Source organism: Dinoponera quadriceps, unplaced genomic scaffold (genome assembly GCF_001313825.1).
Source record: "Dinoponera quadriceps isolate SergipeBrazil2010 unplaced genomic scaffold, ASM131382v1 scaffold1266, whole genome shotgun sequence".
Taxonomy (NCBI): domain Eukaryota; kingdom Metazoa; phylum Arthropoda; class Insecta; order Hymenoptera; family Formicidae; genus Dinoponera; species Dinoponera quadriceps.
This window is the reverse complement of record NW_014555494.1, coordinates 499,690-517,783: the sequence shown is the minus strand read 5'-3', so window position 1 is coordinate 517,783 and position 18,094 is coordinate 499,690. Positions and strand designations below refer to the sequence as shown.

At 40.7% G+C, this 18,094-nt stretch overlaps 1 protein-coding gene across 1 annotated transcript; it reads left to right on the top strand.

The window, feature by feature from the left end:
* The first annotated feature begins 2,517 nt into the window (after window positions 1–2,517).
* LOC106744497 (solute carrier family 22 member 3-like) lies at window positions 2,518–17,525 on the top strand. The gene is made up of 10 exons (XM_014619332.1): window positions 2,518–3,367; window positions 8,390–8,666; window positions 10,527–10,722; window positions 12,409–12,667; window positions 13,258–13,450; window positions 14,487–14,592; window positions 14,666–14,769; window positions 16,281–16,495; window positions 16,588–16,763; window positions 16,960–17,525. Exons 2-10 carry the CDS (start codon window positions 8,395–8,397, stop codon window positions 17,176–17,178), a joined length of 1,740 nt encoding a protein of 579 aa, XP_014474818.1. The 5' UTR covers window positions 2,518–3,367; window positions 8,390–8,394; the 3' UTR covers window positions 17,179–17,525.
* The last annotated feature ends 569 nt before the right edge of the window (window positions 17,526–18,094 follow it).

Here is an 18,094-nt window from a genome sequence, read left to right as displayed (position 1 = left end):
CGAGTAAGAAAAGACGCGAGTGCGATTCTCTTTATTTCCCTCTGTTTCCCGAGTGTACACGCGGTTTTCTTCTTACAATTTAACCCCCCTCCCCTTAGGAAGAAGAAAATGTTGACGTCGGCTGTATATATCGCGCGGTGTAGGAAAACTGCGTTTTTAACGGGTGACGTTTAAGCGGTCGCGTAGCAGAAAATGACGCGATTATCGACCTTCTCTCGCCGTCGCTATTTCTGGCGCGCCAGTTTGGCTCGTTCCAATCGTGTGTATCGGATAAACTCGCGATGCAGAAGTCACGAAAGAGAGAGAAAGAGAGAGAGAGAGAGAGAGAACGAGGACTACCGGCTTACGCGCGAGTGTGACGTACGAGGCAGTTTTTACGCTGCGAGGGAAGACGTCTTACACGGGAAGACGATCCGACCGGGAGCGGTCACCGGCTTCCTTCGATGGTAGAAACAAGGGCCGGGGGGGGGGGGAGATGGGCGACATAACGACGGAACGATAAACTAATTATTTCGATATTCATTATTCATCCCGCGCGATTCGGTGGGAGATAACCGCTTCTTTCTAACGTCGGGCACTGCCGCGGGTGTCGCGTCTACCCGAGGCGATTTAAGCGACGCTCCGCATTGCGGAAATCGATCTCTACCGCGATCGATGATCCGGAGATATCCCGAGATCGCGCGAATTGTTCGAGCTGCCGTCTCAGTAGTGTGCCCGCGCGACTGTCCACCGTGAATCGAAGGGCGGTGTGTCAATTTTTCCTCCGTCAAGTACGCGAGTGGCAAATTTGCATACAATTTCGCGACACGACGGCGAACGGAAAATTTGGTATGTATACGCGCCGTCGGAGCGAGTGAATTTAGCGAGTCTATTTACGAACGGGGTTTTCACGCTGGTTAAACGGAAGAGGTAAGTCATACGTGTGTGTGGGTGTAACGGTACGCGTGTAGGAAATTTTTTGAATTTCTTTATACATCTCCGCGTCTCACACTGAGAAGAAAAGCGGTTGGATTGTCAAAATCGACGGTCAGCTTTATTTAAGAAAATATTGTGTCCACTGGGTAGATTATGCATTGGCGTGATAACACGCAATGTTGCGTTCCTCCCAGTAAGCAAGAAATCATTAACACAAACCATTAACATGTATTATCACAATGATACTTTATAACACGTTTTCAAATATGTAGTTTTTAATATTGCGTGCAACGTCGTTGTTAACAATATTTAACCCAAATATTAAAAATAATATTTGTACAATATGATTTTAATATTTAGGAATATTATATTATCAAGTAACAGTTCAAAAACATTTATAAAATATTATATCAAATGTTTATAACATCCATATAAAATCAATGTTTCAAGAGATTGATTTAATGTTTCTCGCTTACTAGGTTGCGAAACTCATTTAGTTGACTCAAACGAAATACTCGCTCGGATAAGGACAAACAAATGTTTTGATTGTGAAAAACAATATTTGATTTTCTGAACCAAACTTTTTTCATTATCCTTTCAGGGAACCAAACCCTAGTTTACTACTAGTAGCGTATTTTATTGGCCAATAAAACGCCAATAAAGAAGCTACTAAGCACCCTTTATTGGCGTTTCATTGGCCAATAAAATACGCTACTAGAGAACCTTTGGTTCAGAGAACCAAACTTTGGTTTTCACAACTAAAACATTTGCTCGCCCATATCCAAACAAGAATTTGGTTTGAATCAACTAAATGGGTTTTTCAGTGTACGATTGCCGGCCAAATCGCAATCATTAAATCAATTGATAATTCATTACAGTAACTGTACAATTTGTTCGATAGATTAAATATTGTGCTTGAAAAAAATGTTCCTTGTTCGTTTAAGCAAATTTTGTTGATTTTATCACTTTTTTCTTCAGTGTAGTATCACACACTGAGAAATAAGTTTGATTGGGTTTACCTGATAATGAAGAAGCAAACGTCTTTTGAAAAAAAATATCTAGTTCCCATCAACCAAATTTGACTTTAATAACCAGAAATTCTGTTTTGTTCCAACCAAAACGTGTTCGATTGTCTAGATAGATTAAACTAAATTCACTTTTCAGTTCGGCACACATAAGCAAGCGGTAAAACTTGAACATTAAGCGAATTGCCAGTCACACGTCGATAATTTCAACATGATGGTCTCACGTTCTCGATAATTTTCAAATATGATCGATTAATATTCGCTCAATACTCAAGTTTCAGTAATTACTTTAAGTCACTGCGTACATTTTTCTACGTGATATCTGTCTCACTTTCAACGTAACATATACAGAAAGTAGTCGGCGATTATCGTCGAGCTATTCTTCGGAGCGTCTGAATTGACTCAGGCAAAACTCTCGTTTGAATATGAATTAAAACTTGGTTCTCTGAACTTTTTTCATTTTCGTTTCAAAGAAAAAACCAAACCTTTGGCTCCCCTTACAGAAAAGTATCACTGCTTATGATAAATTGGCCGGTGATAAATCATTGTTGCACGGTAATTTTATTGCCCGTACGAATAATAAAATTACCGAGCGACAGTAATTTATTACTGACCAATTTATCATATCAGGTGGCGATACTTTTCGGTAAGAGTCGGAGAACCATATTTTGGTTTCCACAACCGAAAATATTTCTCACGTTCAAACAAGAATTTTGTTTGAGCCAAGTTAAACTTTCTCAGTATACTGTCTCATTTGCCTCTTCTCATTTAAGAATTGCGATTTCTTTCAAGGTTTTTTTCGCTTGAGTTGAGTCGATAATTCGCGATTCAAGACGCGTGCGAATCTGCCTCTCGTTTCACCCTTCCTCCCGCTTGATCTTTCGCAGAAGCCGGCCTTCTCTTACCTTTCGCCGTCTCTCTTTCTCCTTTCTCGCTGTTTCACTATTTTGCCAAACACACACACACACACACACAACATTACAGTAAATATATCGCGTTTCGTGTCGGGGATCGTATATCAACGGTGCTCCGTCGGGTTTCCTCTTCGCACAAAGCGTCGCGTCTTGCCAGGGAGAACTTCGTCATCAACGTCACCGCTTTAAGATCGTTGTCGAGGTGCTGCAATGTCAACGACGTCGATCGATTCGTGATTAACGATTGATTAGATATACTTGGTGGTCTCACATGTGGCTACCGGACACCGCTGTGTCGGGTCTCTCGTTACTTGTCGGCGTGCCGCTACATTCATCATTATCAGAATTCATAATTAATTCGCGGTACAATTCCCCCTGCCATTTTAAGGCGGCTGTACGCACAGTGGATTTTCTCCTATAACAGCATTCCTTCGCGACTAGTGCCGAGATTGCTACATGACGCGGCAGTTGTGAGTTTAAAACTGGATAACGACAACGCGGATAAGAAGACGTGTGAGTACTATTAATTAGTGACTTCTTCGTATGAAGAAATGACGAGTCACGGAGCAACGGGTTTGACTCCGGTTTCTCGCGAGCGGCTCGAGAACTTCGGTGATTGATTGTATTTTTCCGACGCCACTTTCTTCGCCTTTCGTTTTTTCATCTCGTGTTAATAAACACGCGTGATTGGCTACATGCAAAGTGAGAATACGATTATACCTACGACTTTATCCCGTTCGATGCTATTCGACGCGAAATTACTTGTCAAGCAACCTCGTGTTAGACATATCGTATTTTCATCATGCTGATGAAAATATTAGACAAATTACTAATCAAATAAGAGTTTATTTTTTTGTAATTCCCGCCATGTTTTGAAATACGTAATCGAATGTTCTTCGTCTTCTTTGTCGACTCAAAGGGGGAAGAAACGCGGATCGCGAGGAGGATTCAAATCGATCGCCAACCGCCGTTGAGCAGTCCTGCGACCCAATTCTGAACGCACAGCGAACGCTATGCCCTTCTCAAATTCCAAGATACATTTTTCTTACACGAGCGTCACGTTTAACATTGTTCCCGTTTAAGAAACAGAAAGGCATGTTTAGCGCTCGATACATAGAAAAAAATATCATCCTGCCGCTAAGAAAAGCGATCACTCAGTTTATTTTTCTTCTTTTAAGTAATGATCATCTTCGACAAAGAATATTTTCTTGATTGTAATTTTCAAATACACTTATTACAAAGTTTAGAAAAGCTCGTTATCATGCGCACTCAAAAGAATTTATTGTCTTTTTGAGAATATTATGAACTTTACCGAAGGAAAATTAAAATCGATTAATTTGAATAAAGCAAACCGAGGTCAGTTTTAATTTAATATTCTTAATTGAAATATTAAACTTATACTTATGGATATGTAAATTTATGAAATACTTGAAACAAGTAATATTTACTTGAATGCAGGACATGTTTTTCTATGAGTACACGTTCAGAATAAAATTCCTAGTTCCGAGCGATCAAAAATGAGGGACGAATTTGAAACATGAATTATCGATGGCGTAATCACCGACCAAATTCGTAGAAAGTACTTAATGCCTGAAATGCTGAAATATTGATCAAAGGTTAATGAAGCGAGAACACAATTTACGGAGATACCTAAACGTACCAGTAGCGAGAAATTTGTTTTAAATAAAAGATAAGACTAAGCAACGAGAACTATTATGCGCGTTCCGTAAAACTACGAAGTTGTCCTGACGATGGTCTTTGTGAAGGCCTCCGTTAATTAACTTTAATGGGACAGTCAGCTAGATATCGCGATGTAGGAACGCAGATATCGTATCGCAGGACGCGTATTATCTTCTCAATGTTCTATAAGTTAGTTTGCTTTAGTTGCGTTTGTTGCACTTTCTCACTGAATGTATACTAACTCTGTTTGTGTTAACCGATGTGACGTCATAAAGTTATAAAGTCTGTTTATTTTACGAAGACCGTTACACTTTGCACCAAATTCCTTGTACTTGGTCCAAAAGAAGGGCAATAGATGTAAGAGTAGTGCTTGGCAAATGAAAAGAGAACGCAAACATTGTATGCGTGTGGGGTGAATTTAACGCCATTTAACAATTAACGAATTTAACATTTCTCTGCACTTAGTTATAAATTTCTGGGAAAAAATAATAATATATGATTATATATAATTATATAAAATCATATATGAATTTTGTTCATATATGTAATTACATATATGATTATATATGTCTATACGAAAGAAAAATTATGTTATTTAACCTTTTTAGTGCCGGGCGAAAAAGAGGTGCTTATGCGAAGATAACCGGCCGATTTTACTAGGATTTGGTAAAAGGCTCATAAAAACCAAACGAAAAGCAATATTTAAAAATTATTTATTTTAATTCTCTCGTAATGAAATTAGACTATTTATAACGTATTTTAAATTTATTTTGATAGAGATCTCTCGCAATGCGAATAGTAAAGCGCTACAAGGTGCGGGCCGATATATCGGCTCTGGCACTTCTCGCCGGTGTAGCAGGAGCCGATATATCGGCTCCCGGCACTAAAAGGGTTAAATAAATGTCGATATTATGTGCTGTCAGAAGTACAATTAGCCAGAAGCATTTACTTTAATTGTATTTGCATATAATTTGTAAACAATAGCATTCTTTTTTCATTGTAGACATATATGATTATATATAGTCATGTATGGGCAAATTTCATATATCTTTTTTTCTCAGGTTATAAGTAAATGTGGCAAAATCACTATACTTTCTAAAATGTCTAGAAATTTACTAGAATACAAGTGTAACAACAAGTGCAAATAAAACGGATAAACAAACCATACGCGCGCGAGCGTAATTTCATTATCCCTCTAAGCACGTAATATTCCTAGAATATTCCAAGAATATTCTATTAATGTTATATGTCCGTCTCACATAATATTCTTGGCATATTATAAAAATGTTCTTAGAATATTGAAAAAAAGTAAAATAATAATAATATAGAAAAAAAAAATATATATATATATATTATATTTATATTTTATATATATAAATATAATTTTTTTAGTATATAACGTATTTTTACAAAATTATTTTGACTTATTTATATAATAAAACAATTGGTATAGCATTACATTTTAAAGAAAAAAACTACAATTATATATATCATATATATACGTAGAGTTGAATATTAAAAAAAAATATATAATATTGCAATAATATTAACACATTAATTGCCACGCCGAATTCACATCTTTTGCTCAGGGCGTCATGAAAGTATTTTCATTATTCTAAGCATATAATAATAAAATAATAATAAATATGGTTTTATAAGATCATATCCTTATCCATAGAGTGTTTATCTTGCTGGTGGACTTGAGTGATCATGAGTGACGACCATGGCGCCTTGATGGACTCGATTGCAGTTGATAATTGCTTTGGAATATTGACTCACATTATGACTATTTACGATGCTTGCGCGATATAGCCGTCGTTAGATAGAAAATTTTATAAAAATTAACCCTTTTACTTTTCCAAATAAATGCACTTATGAAATAAACTTATACATAGTGGTTAAACATAGCAAATTAAATGCAATATATGGTAGAACACATTGCGGACCAGACATATTATTGCTAACCGTACTCAATAGCCGGGTATGTTTTCGCCTCTAACGACGCAATATGAAATACGAGATATCTCGTCATTCGTCCGCAATGTGTTAAGTATGTTAAAAAAATTTGTGTTCCATTTTACAAACGGAATAGCGCAGCTATTTTCTGTATATATATATATAATAAAATATATAATGTTCTAAGTAAAATTTTTAATTGTCGAATAGTACACTTTTTATTTCAAAGTATTCTTTAATTGGCTGTGATGTTCAAAATTCGTTAGCTGACGATGTTCATTCCATTTTTACAATTATAAACATTTAAAGCACTTCGGTCACTAATGACCACCGTAGCGCCACAGACAAAACAATTTGCGGTCACGTGACCAAATATTAAAAAAAAAAAATAATATAAATATTATAAATATTATAATATAGTAATATTATAATATTACCAAATATTATAAAGATTATTTTTTTAATATTATTAGAAGTGGACATATAACTATATCTGTTAACATTCCAGAAATATTCTTTAATATTAAATAATATTACTAGAAAATTATTAGAATATTACGTGTGATATTTGAAGAATATGCCCGGAATATTACTCAATATTAAATAATATTACGCGCTTGTAGGGATCATTCACATATAAATTTGCGAGCTTTATCTGTTCGAGCGGTCTACTAAGTAGTGCGCAACGCGTTGGTCGGCATCGGCTCTCCCGGCGCGCTCGAGATTAAGACAACACAATCTTGCAAGAGCGCATTCTCGCGCTCATGATCGAGTTCAAAAAAGTGTTTTCACGGGATTATCAGACTCTGCCGAGTCACTTCGCGCACGGCTTGTGAGCGTACTCAGTGACCCTTAACTCTACTTTCGATATCTCGCTGTTCCTGAACGTCGACTTTGTGCGCATTTCTCTTGTGCGCCCGCCGCCGCAACGATACGCAAAGTACGCAAGCACGCATCGCGAGCGGGCTATTTTTGTCTCTCGAGAATAAAGGAAACGACTCGGACAAGTCATCGACTAAGAGAGATGGAGAAAAAGCGCAAAACGTTCGTTTCTCATGGACGAGATGAACGAGAGAAGAGCGAGGAGGGCGTGGGGCACGCGGCGTTGATATTGCCGTTTCGCCGGTTGTATAATCCTCTTGCGATTTCTCTGAAAGAGATTTTCGAACGAAATCCGATCCGGAACTTACAAATATATATTATTGACAGAGGCGCGGGGAGAAATCGCGGTGCCATTTGGATATTAAATCGACGAACGAGAAGCGGCGCGCAGAAGGGACTTCGTTCAATATCGCTAATTGTACGTCGTAGTCGGGTCGTCAAACTCGCGTTTGATCTTCATAATTGTCCCGATCGAGGCGCGTGTCACGGTGCCACTTGATCCCATCACGTTCGGACGACACACTGGCTGCTGCTCAGATCGCATCCACTTAAGATGCCGTTTGACACGCACTCCAAGGGGAAACTCAAATTACACGGGATTCGTGCGGCGGCGGCAGCCTTAGTCGATCATCGTCACGCGCTTCAGCGGGACCAGCTCATTTTCACAGTCGATAGTTTGCTCAACTCTCGGCTGTCCACCGAGAGCGAATATTCGTCAGCGTGTATCACATGTGACACGAGCGGACGTAGTGTCAGCGGATAAAAAAACGGGAGGGAAAGATCGAGCGGCCGGTATCGGCCGAATAACAGGGAAAAATCGGTATCGGTATCTCCCGATTTCGACTTCGTCGCTCGGATAATAACTTCTCTTCTTCTTCTTCTTGTCGACGGTGAGGTCAGTCTTCGGCCGGCCGTGATGAGAAAGTTCCTCCGAAATTTCCCACCGAGAATCCGCGGCGTTTCGCGAGGTAAACTTCACATCCGCGTCCACTAACGTTTACTGCTCCCGCTGCCCAGAGAACATGAAGAACATGAACGGCGTGAAGAATTCCATAGACACCACCGATCCGAACGAGACGACCACGCTGAGACCCAAGCTGGAGACCTTCGACGATCTCCTGCCGTACGTCGGCGACTTCGGCAGATATCAGTGGCTGCTCCTGCTGGCGTTGTTCCCCTTCAGCGTGGAATACGCCGTCCTATACTTCTCCCAGTTCTTCCTCACCCTGGTGCCGCAGGAGCACTGGTGCCAGATAGACGAGATGATCTCATCGAATTTCACGCAGGAGGAGAGGTAACGAGTTCCCCTTTGCGAGGATATTTTAGATTTCATACCGCGAAAACGTCCGGTCGGTGGTTTGGTCGCACTGAGATCAAGATTTCTTCAAATTTTATATAAATTTTATCGCATCTGAACAAATTTCGTCATTGGCGGGCTCCGAAGAAACTGTTTCGATTAATAAGTACGATTGTCAGACTCTTCGACGAATACGTATCTTGATCTTAAATAGAAATTTTTTTTTAAACGAAAGATAATTTTCTTTACAGAGAAATTGTTTCATTTTACATATCTATTGTAACCAAATAACGTTTTATTCGGTTAAAAGATATTATTTCAAATAACAGCGTTCTTTCTGTCAAATAATAGAGTTTTCTTGAATGAGACAATAAGATTTTTACTCAGACAAATAATATTTCGTATATGTTATTTCTGTGAAACGAATTTTCATCAAATAAATAGAAATACCAAATCTAAAGAAACCTTTTTCTCTGCGTAGTAAAAGCATCACATTCGACAAGAAATCGTTAACACAACGTTATTGCAATATATTTTATAGCACGTTTTCAAATATGCAGTTCTTAATGTTGTTTACAACGTCACTGTTAACAATATTTGAAAAAAAGTTAAAAACAATATTTTTGTACTAAAATTTTAACATTTAATAATATATCATTAAGTAACAGTTAAAAACATTTATGAAATATTATGTCAAATGTTTATAAGATCCACGTAAAATCAATGTTTTAAAAGATTGTTTTCATGTTTCTTACTTACTGGGTTATCACTACCAGATAGCAAAATATCTGACCTCATTTTGTATTTACAATAGTCAAAACGTGAGGAGAAGAATAGATAAAGATATATGCGCATAAGTTGCTATCGTACATGTTGATATCGTTCACGTCATGTTCTCAGGAAAATATGTAAGAGAATGAATCATAATCACATCAAGAATGTGCATCATTGTGTGTATTTATAGCGCTTCTATTTTTTAATACCCTATTTCTTGTGTGAAAGATAGAATTCTGAAATTTCATGACTTTTCATCGATCATTTCCTTTATTAAATAATTGACAAAAAGTGATAAGATTACAGAGTCCTATTTTTTACACAAGAAATGGGATATTAATCTAAAAAATAGAAACGGTCAGAAATGATTGCTCGGTATTTCTAGTATTAGACACTTACAAACACTCAGGTCGAACATTTTGAAGTAGCACGAGTAAATGCACGACTCTTTAAAGTGTGTTTCTTCCGGTATTGAGATGAAACTGAGTAAAAGAGGAACGTAGCACTCTTACTCATTGATTGAAAAATGTATTGAAGACAATCTTCTCAAAAATACTCACGTATACTCGCTTGCACTCGTCGTATTCCTTCACGTGCCTACGAGAGTACAAGGAACAAACATACACGGAGGAAAAATCTTGGCCGGCACAGCAAATTGTTAGTTACTACACAGTGACAGCAAAAAATTTCGTTACACCGAGAAAAATAACTTTGCAGTCGTAACAAAAAACGTCGTTGCGACAGCAATAAAATTTAATTTGCGCAACCGAATTATTTTGCTGTTCATGTATCCAGCAAACAGCGATTAATACTTCTAACAAATCTTTCCGCCGTCAGTATAATACGATTTGCCGTGCCATCGGAAAATGTTCTCCGTAAACAAAAATGACCGAGCAGGCCGGAAACAGGCTACGATGAGTGAAAACGGTGAAACACTTTAGCAAGGGGTTCCATCAATATTATTCTCTAACGTATCTGACGCGCCGACAAATTTCTCTCCCCTTTCCCCGCATCTTTTGCGTTTTCTACGCGCGCGCATTTTACATTTTCGTCAAATTCGTGTCCACCGTGTGTTCCGCGCAGGGTCGAGCTCGGCATACCGAAGTCCCAGAATTATCCGTATTACGATCAGTGCCGTCGGAAGGATCTGGACTTCCCCGCCGTTCTCGGCCACGAGGGTGAGATTCGCTCGCTCGAATGGAAGACAAACAGGACCGTCGACTGCCGCCGATGGGAGTACAATTTCACGCAGATCCCGTACGCCAGTATAGCCGCTGAGGTGAAGTATCCTCGAGTGTGTGCGCGCAGGACGATGAAGAGAGCCGGGATTCGCGGGCTATTCCTCCGGACGATCGGCGCAATTACCTGTAGTGTGATTACAATCGATCCTCCGCCGCTCTATCGCCGGCAAAAAGAAAAAATCGCAATCGTGCGCACATTATCGCGTTATTCCGCAGCGAATCGCGGGTCGTTTGCGCGGTTAAATTTCTCATAATCATCGCTCATCGGATCTCGTTGGAGTTTCATCAGGAACGATTTATAATCGTTCTCTTCCCGGTACGAGACGCTCGTTCAAGGATCCCGGTATTGCGCACTCGAATCGGCCTTAGCCCGCAATAGTCCCCATAGTAAACTTTCAGCCTTTTGCCTGCGAGCGATAAACCGTATGACGTAATTTCTCGCAAAAGACCGTTCGCCGCGCTCCCGAAAGCCGCGACAGCGCTGAAATTTTCGGAATCACGTCTGGTAGTGCTGAGAAGCAGCTTTCCTGCTGGAAATTACGTGTTATAACTTAGCGCTTTCAGCGAAAGGCCAAGAGTTCGCCACATCTATTGTGAAGGCCTTATTCTCGAAAATATGTGGAAAATATCGGCATACTCGGTATTTCGTGAATGTTTAATGCGGACTTCGTTCACGATATTTCTTCTCGCATGGTTCGATCCCACTAGGTACCAAATATGCGATATTTACCGCGCACGAATTACTCGTAACAACCCAGGTAGACAGAAATGCTGAACGTACTATGCCAATATTTAATGTGTACTTTACGGTGTCTTTGAAACAGCGCAATATATTTCAAATATGCTTGTTTTAAAAAATACTCATTTTCCACGCTATAATTTTAATCAAACTATTGGACTTCTCATTACCACAATAATTCCGGATTAACTGCGTTTTCATTCGAGTAAAATACACAGAAAAGAATAATCTTATATAAATCAATGATAGATATTCTTATATATAAGCAAGAATATTTTTAGAAGATTTTTAGCCTTGAATTGAGCGCAAGCAATACTTGCATAAACACAAATTCAATCGAATCAAGACTAAAAATCTTCTAAAAAGATTATAATATTCCTGCTTATATATATGAGAATATCTACACTGAGGAAAAAAATATTTCAAAACAAACGAATATTTCTTTGGTAGGTCTTTATGCGATATTTACTTAAATCTAAATTCACTTTATTTAAATCGAGTATTATTTACTTAAACCGAGTAAACATTGCTCGGTTTAAATAAAGAGAATTTAGATTTAAGTAAATATCGTGTGAGGACCCACCAAAGAAACATTCGTTTGTTTTTTTTCTCAGCCTATCATTGATTTAAAACTACTTTTTTTTCCCATGTAAGCAGCAATATTTATGACATCGCCGCAATATTGCCGCAATTTTCACGGCATCAGACAATCTGCTTTTATATACAAGACAAATACAAAATATATACGATACAAGACAAAATGTTTGTCGAATAAGGACGCATCTTAACGGACTTGTGCCAGTCTCGACGCGACAATATCGAAATTCGCCCTACCCAGGAATTCGAGAATATAAAGTTGCCGCGAAATGTAATATTCTACAAATGTGACGTTCGTGCGCGATATCTTTCACACATTTTCGAAAGCAGGAGCTTGTGACTCGGCTGCGTCATCCCCGCGCGCTGATCCTGGAACCTTCGTGATTAGCTAGATTGGGTATGCGACCGGGAATATCTCATATCGACGGCACAGGCGATCTTCTTCTGCGGCTCCATCGTCGGCGGCTTCGTCTTCGGCTGGATCGCCGATCACAAGGGCCGGATACCCGCGCTGATGCTGTGCAACGCCGTCGCGCTCTTGGCCTCCATCGCTACCGCGAGCGCGCGCACCTTCTGGTCCTTCTCGTTGTGCCGATTCCTCACCGGCTTGGCTTTCGACAACTGTATCAACATACCGCTGATCATCGGTGAGTTTCGCGCCGGATTACAGGTGAAAAATAATTAGAGGATAAAACTAATCACCACCCGGGTCGCGCGACATTCAAGAGAGAGAGAGAGAGAGAGAGAGGGATCTTCAAGGTCTCTCTTTCTCTCTTCGGATCGAGTTAATAGCCGCGATAGAAACTTCAAGTGTACGGATCTATTTTGACGCCCGGCCGGATGAATTATGCATGGAAATATTCTCCCGATCATTGTCTCAAGCCTCTGAGTTACATAAATCTTCTTAACGAACGCTTCTCGGCGTGACGCGGATTCATCCGGAGGAGGAGGAGAAGAATCATTCAGCAGATCGAAAGAAATCGTTTTCAGCCGACTCATCAATATTTATGCACGTGTCCACATTTTTTACGCCGTACGGCAGTTTCGTTTTACGCGATCGAACTCACATTTTGCGCGGACATTATTGTTCTTATTCGCGCGAATTACGTTACGTAAGAAAGGCGTACGTTAGACGAGCTGTTAACCGAGCTATGTGACCGAGCGTTAGCCTCTCTCGAGAGGCGCGACTCTCCCCGAATGAAATCCCGGAATGAAACTAACCGAAGGATCCTCACAGTGGTGGAGTACATGGCCGTGAAGAGGCGGACCTTGGTCGTCAACGTCGCCTTTGGCATATACTTCGCTCTCGGCAGCACGGTTCTACCATGGGTCGCGTACTACGTCGCGAACTGGCGGCTCTTGGCGTACATCACCGCGGTGCCGATGATGAGCGTCTTCATCACGCCTTGGATCCTCCCCGAGAGCGCTCGGTAAACCCGATCGATCACGCACTCCGATTGTCTCGCTCGCATCCTGTCCGACGTCGTCGCCCTGCGCGAACTGTTCATTCACTCAGCCCCCAGCGCCGATGTTCCTTCGTTCTGACCTTGTGACGGGAAATTTGCATTCTCCATCAGGTGTACAAATTAATCCGGTGCCATTGCATTTAATGTCCTGTAACTCGGGTTCCAATATCAATCTTTTCCCCCTATGGTGATTTGAAAGTGCCGATCTTAAGCTTTGAGAAGCATTATAATAGTTGACAGCCTTGCCGATATGAGCTCGGGAAACGGTTGTCACGATGTTGTTCGAGAAGAAACGTCTGAGGCACCGCAGTCTTTTTGCACTCCAGTCGATAAAAGTGCTGCTCGGCCCACTGAAATGATCCGTTCCGCTTTGGGCGAAGCCGCTGTGATTCATAAAACTTGTAAAAAGACCTTTTACCGGCATTGGAACTAAACGATAACGCGCGGCACACGCACTTTAAAACAGGTTGACGAGGTACGAAAAAGCACCGATGACTTTATTGAGTCAAAACCGTCAAGTTTTTCTCGCGCATCGGGCATTCATCAGCTGCCCGGATTATGACGGAGCAAAATCGCAGGGAATAATGGAAATGATTTCGAACATTAAACTTGTACGTGACTTTTTGTAAGTAAACTTTGAATCTCATTTGAAAGAAAAGGCACCGAATTAATTTCTACATCTAATAGTTGAACTTCACTGATTACCAGCGGCATACGTGCGGGCCGACGTATTCAGTGACCAGTCACTGATAATCAGTGACATCATCTTCAGATTCAGAGAGCATATTTAAGTAATCGAGTCGCGACCTTTTTTTCTCTCTCGAAGAGAGAGAAACACGAGACGTTCTCGGGCGAACAGCGCTTGAGGATATCGCGCGACGTCTAAGGATTCGCTCGCGTGCACGAAAAGCTCATTTCTTCATCATCGTCGTCATCACCCCGTCGTTGTCCCGTCGTCGTCCGAATTTACCGCTGAATAGAACACTGTTTCACGGTTAAGATGGTTCGTCGCCAACGGCAGGATAGACAAAGTGGTGCAGAAGCTGCGGCGAATAGCGAAGGTAAACAAGAAGAGCCCGGACGCGCGCATCTACGAGATCTTCGTGGTAAGTGAGACCAAAGCCCGTGAAGCCGGGAGCGGCGCTTAATCCACGTTTCGCCTTGCCCTCTTGTTCGCAGAGAAGGCTCACCGCATCCGACACTCACACGGAGAGCGCGACCATCCTCGATCTCCTGAGATCGCCCCGGCTGGCGAAGAACGCCATCCTGCTGATCTTCATCTGGTGAGTGCGATAAACGCAATCGTCGATCTTTCTCCTCCGTGAAAAACATTTCCTTCAAGGGCTCGCGGAATATTGCATTTTCAGTTTGCGATCTACTTGCGTTCTGTTTAATCATATCTAGTTTAGTTTTCCAAGAAGGCGATGCATTAAGGAGGTTCATTTATTAAGTGTATTTCTTGGTGGTGCGTCGAGAGAGCCTTTCATAAATTTACTATTTATCGAGCAAAATTACGTTTCTGCACATGTATTTCATTGCCCAAATAATAAATCATTAATTTAACACGAAAATGATAAATATATATACAATATAAATATGAATGCGCGATATAAATATATATGCACATTATTACAGACATGAAAATATTGTTTTATTTTTCTTACTAATACACTATATTCATGCATCAGTTGATTTAATTGAGATGCACAAATGAGAAAGAGGTATATAAGTGTTTAAATATGTGCATATGTATGTTATCCTGAATATTACTTATAAATTATAAACTTTCCACTAGTTTATTTTCAAAATAAAACTCAATAATACTGAAATTTGTCGATAATATCTGTGTATTAGTCTCTGATATTACGACCGTTTTCTAAATTTCTATCTTATATACAAATATGTCAAATCAGAAGAAATTTGTTGTATTATGAGATTTCTACATGTTTGCACATACAAGTATATAATTAAGTATTTCGAAAACGATACGGTAAAGATTACTGGAATTTCTGTCACGCTAGTTCGATTAACTTTAGCATCATGTATATATATTGTTTGTCAGGTTTCTCTTATTTGGTCGAATAAACTGAAATAATAACGCTGGAACCTTCTTAAAACTAGCTCTTCAATTATTACTGCACCTTTTAGTCGCTTTCGTTCCCTAGAGAATACTCAATCCTCACTGTACAACTTGAGTTCAATAAAGTATTATTATTATTGTTGTTGTTGTTGTTGTTGTTGTTGTTTTTATTATTATTGTTATTATTATTATTATTATTATTATACTCTGAAAGAAAGAGGTGCTACATTTAAGTAAATATTTGCCAACTAATATCCGATTATTTTACTTAAATTAATTAAATATTACTTGAATATCACTGTACTTTTTTTCTTTCAGTTACTTCCAAATAATATTTGCTCAATCCAAGTAAAATAATTACTCCACTACGCTCAGCTCCTTAGCAAATGTTTACTTGAATCTAGCGTTTTTTCTTTCTTTCGGATGTAATTTTAGAAAATACAGTGTTCCTCTGTCTGGTCCGAAATATATCCCGGGGATTGCGACCTTCTTGAATGAGGAGCCTTCGGAATCTGGCAGCCTCTCGCGCGTTTCGTTGCGGATGTAGTCGAGAGAAACACGTCGAATTTCTGCCGCGTATTATTTTTAAAATCGTGCAACCTATATTTCTTCTCTACACGTCACATATATATCATCCGTGTACGCACACATACACACGTGTAAAGTTCGCCGGGCGAGCCGACGAAATCATGGACATATTTCGTGACGTTCCAGGTCTTTGACGTTGATAGCGTTTGACGGCCACGTGTACTCTCTCAAGCTGATCCCGAGCTCGGTGTTCGTGTCCTTCTCCCTCGCCTGTGCGACCGAGCTGCCGGCCGGGCTGCTGCTGGCGTTGCTGTTGGACCGTTGGGGCCGCCGATTCTGCGGATTTATCACTCTGGCTATGACTTGCCTCTTCAGCTTCGCTGAGCTGCTGCTGCAGTCGAGTGAGTGCGCGCGCGAGCCTCCTCCCCGCCGAGCAATATCGAGTGCTCGAAGTGCTCGCTCCTCGTAATCCTGAGCATTTTTCACTGTCCAGCCGTGGCGATCCTCACTATGTCGGTGCTCTCACGATTCTGCCTGAACATGGCGGCGAACGTGAGCCTCCAGTACGCCGCCGAGCTACTGCCAACCCCGGTCCGATCGCAGGGCGTCTCGTTGATTCACATCTTCGGCATAGTCGCTCACTCCCTCGCGCCTTACGTGGTCGACGCGGTGAGTGATCCTTCTTATTTCCTCTCACGAGAGAAACGAAAGCTTCAGTTTTTCATCTCAGACAACAGACTTCCTAAGATGTTGCAAGGACGTCTTTTAGACAATAAGGCGTCTACAGGATGTCTCTGAGACGTCTTTCAGACATATTTCTTGTTTCGTGGAACGATTCTGATCGTCCCGCTCGACATTGTTCCAGGCCAAGATCTGGGACGGCATGCCGATGATGATCATCGTTGTCGTGTCCTTCGTCGCCGCCACCCTCATATTGTTCCTGCCGGAGACGCTCGGCCGCGAACTGCCGCAGACTCTCCGCCAGGGAGAGGACTTCGGCAAGGATCAGAACTTCTGGACGCTGCCCTGCTGCCAAAAGTCCTACGTGGACCGGCATCGACATTATCATACACGCGAGCCGTAGTCCTTTTTCAATCAAATCACATTTTATCCCCCTCCCCCTTCCGCCCCGCTGCAATCTGCGTGGGGACGCATAGTGAAGAATTTCACTGACGCCGCCTCGGCGTGTTTTACGTTACTTTAATGTATAACACGATGTACTCCCCAGCGAGAAATGAGCCATCGACGCTAAATCGACGTTGAAATAATCGAGATTACGTCGAAGCGAAGTCGACCTGACGTCGACTCGGTGTTCATTCCTCGCTGGGTCAGTGACCATACTTTTTTTTTATATGAACGAATAAAATTTATATATATAGGAAGTTCGGGACAATCCTTCGACGCAAATAATAATTGTTTTTCTTTCTCTCTCTTCCTCTTTTCTCTTTTTCTTCACTTTCTTTTCTATTAGGTGTATAATTTAATTTGGTGCCTTTCTTCAAGAAACTTAAAGTTTATTTACAAAATGTCAAGTTTAATATTCGAAACAATTTCCATTATTTCCTACAAACTTTTACTCCATCTATCGCGCAGCTGATGAATGCCTGATTCGCGGAAAAAATTTGCCAGTTTTGACTCAATAAAGCTCCAATAAGTCATCAATGCTTTTTCGTCAACCTCGTCAACATATTTTAAAATGCGCATCCGCCAAATGATGTTGAAGCGACCAAAATAGGTGGTGATCCGACGGGACTAAGTCTGGCGAATAAGCCGCATGAGGGAGAATTTCCCAGCCCGATGTGTAGATGAGATCCTTCATCCCTTTTGCAGTATGTGCAGCAGAATCACCCGCCTAGTCCCATTGCTGATAAAAGGTCTTTTTATAAGTTTTATGGGTCACAGCACCTTCAGCCAAAGCGGAACAAATCATTTCGGTAGGCCGGGCAGCGTGTTTATTCAACTGGAGTGCGAAAAGGATGCAGTGCCTCGGATGCTTCTTT

Excerpts from the sequence above, each read along its gene's own strand:
- LOC106744497 (XM_014619332.1), top strand. The coding sequence starts at position 8,395 with ATGAAGAACATGAACGGCGTGAAGAATTCCATAGACACCACCGATCCG. Across the intron at positions 8,667-10,526 it reads AATTTCACGCAGGAGGAGAG|GGTCGAGCTCGGCATACCGA; the intron begins GTAACGAGTTCC and ends TGTTCCGCGCAG. Across the intron at positions 16,496-16,587 it reads TGAGCTGCTGCTGCAGTCGA|CCGTGGCGATCCTCACTATG; the intron begins GTGAGTGCGCGC and ends TTCACTGTCCAG.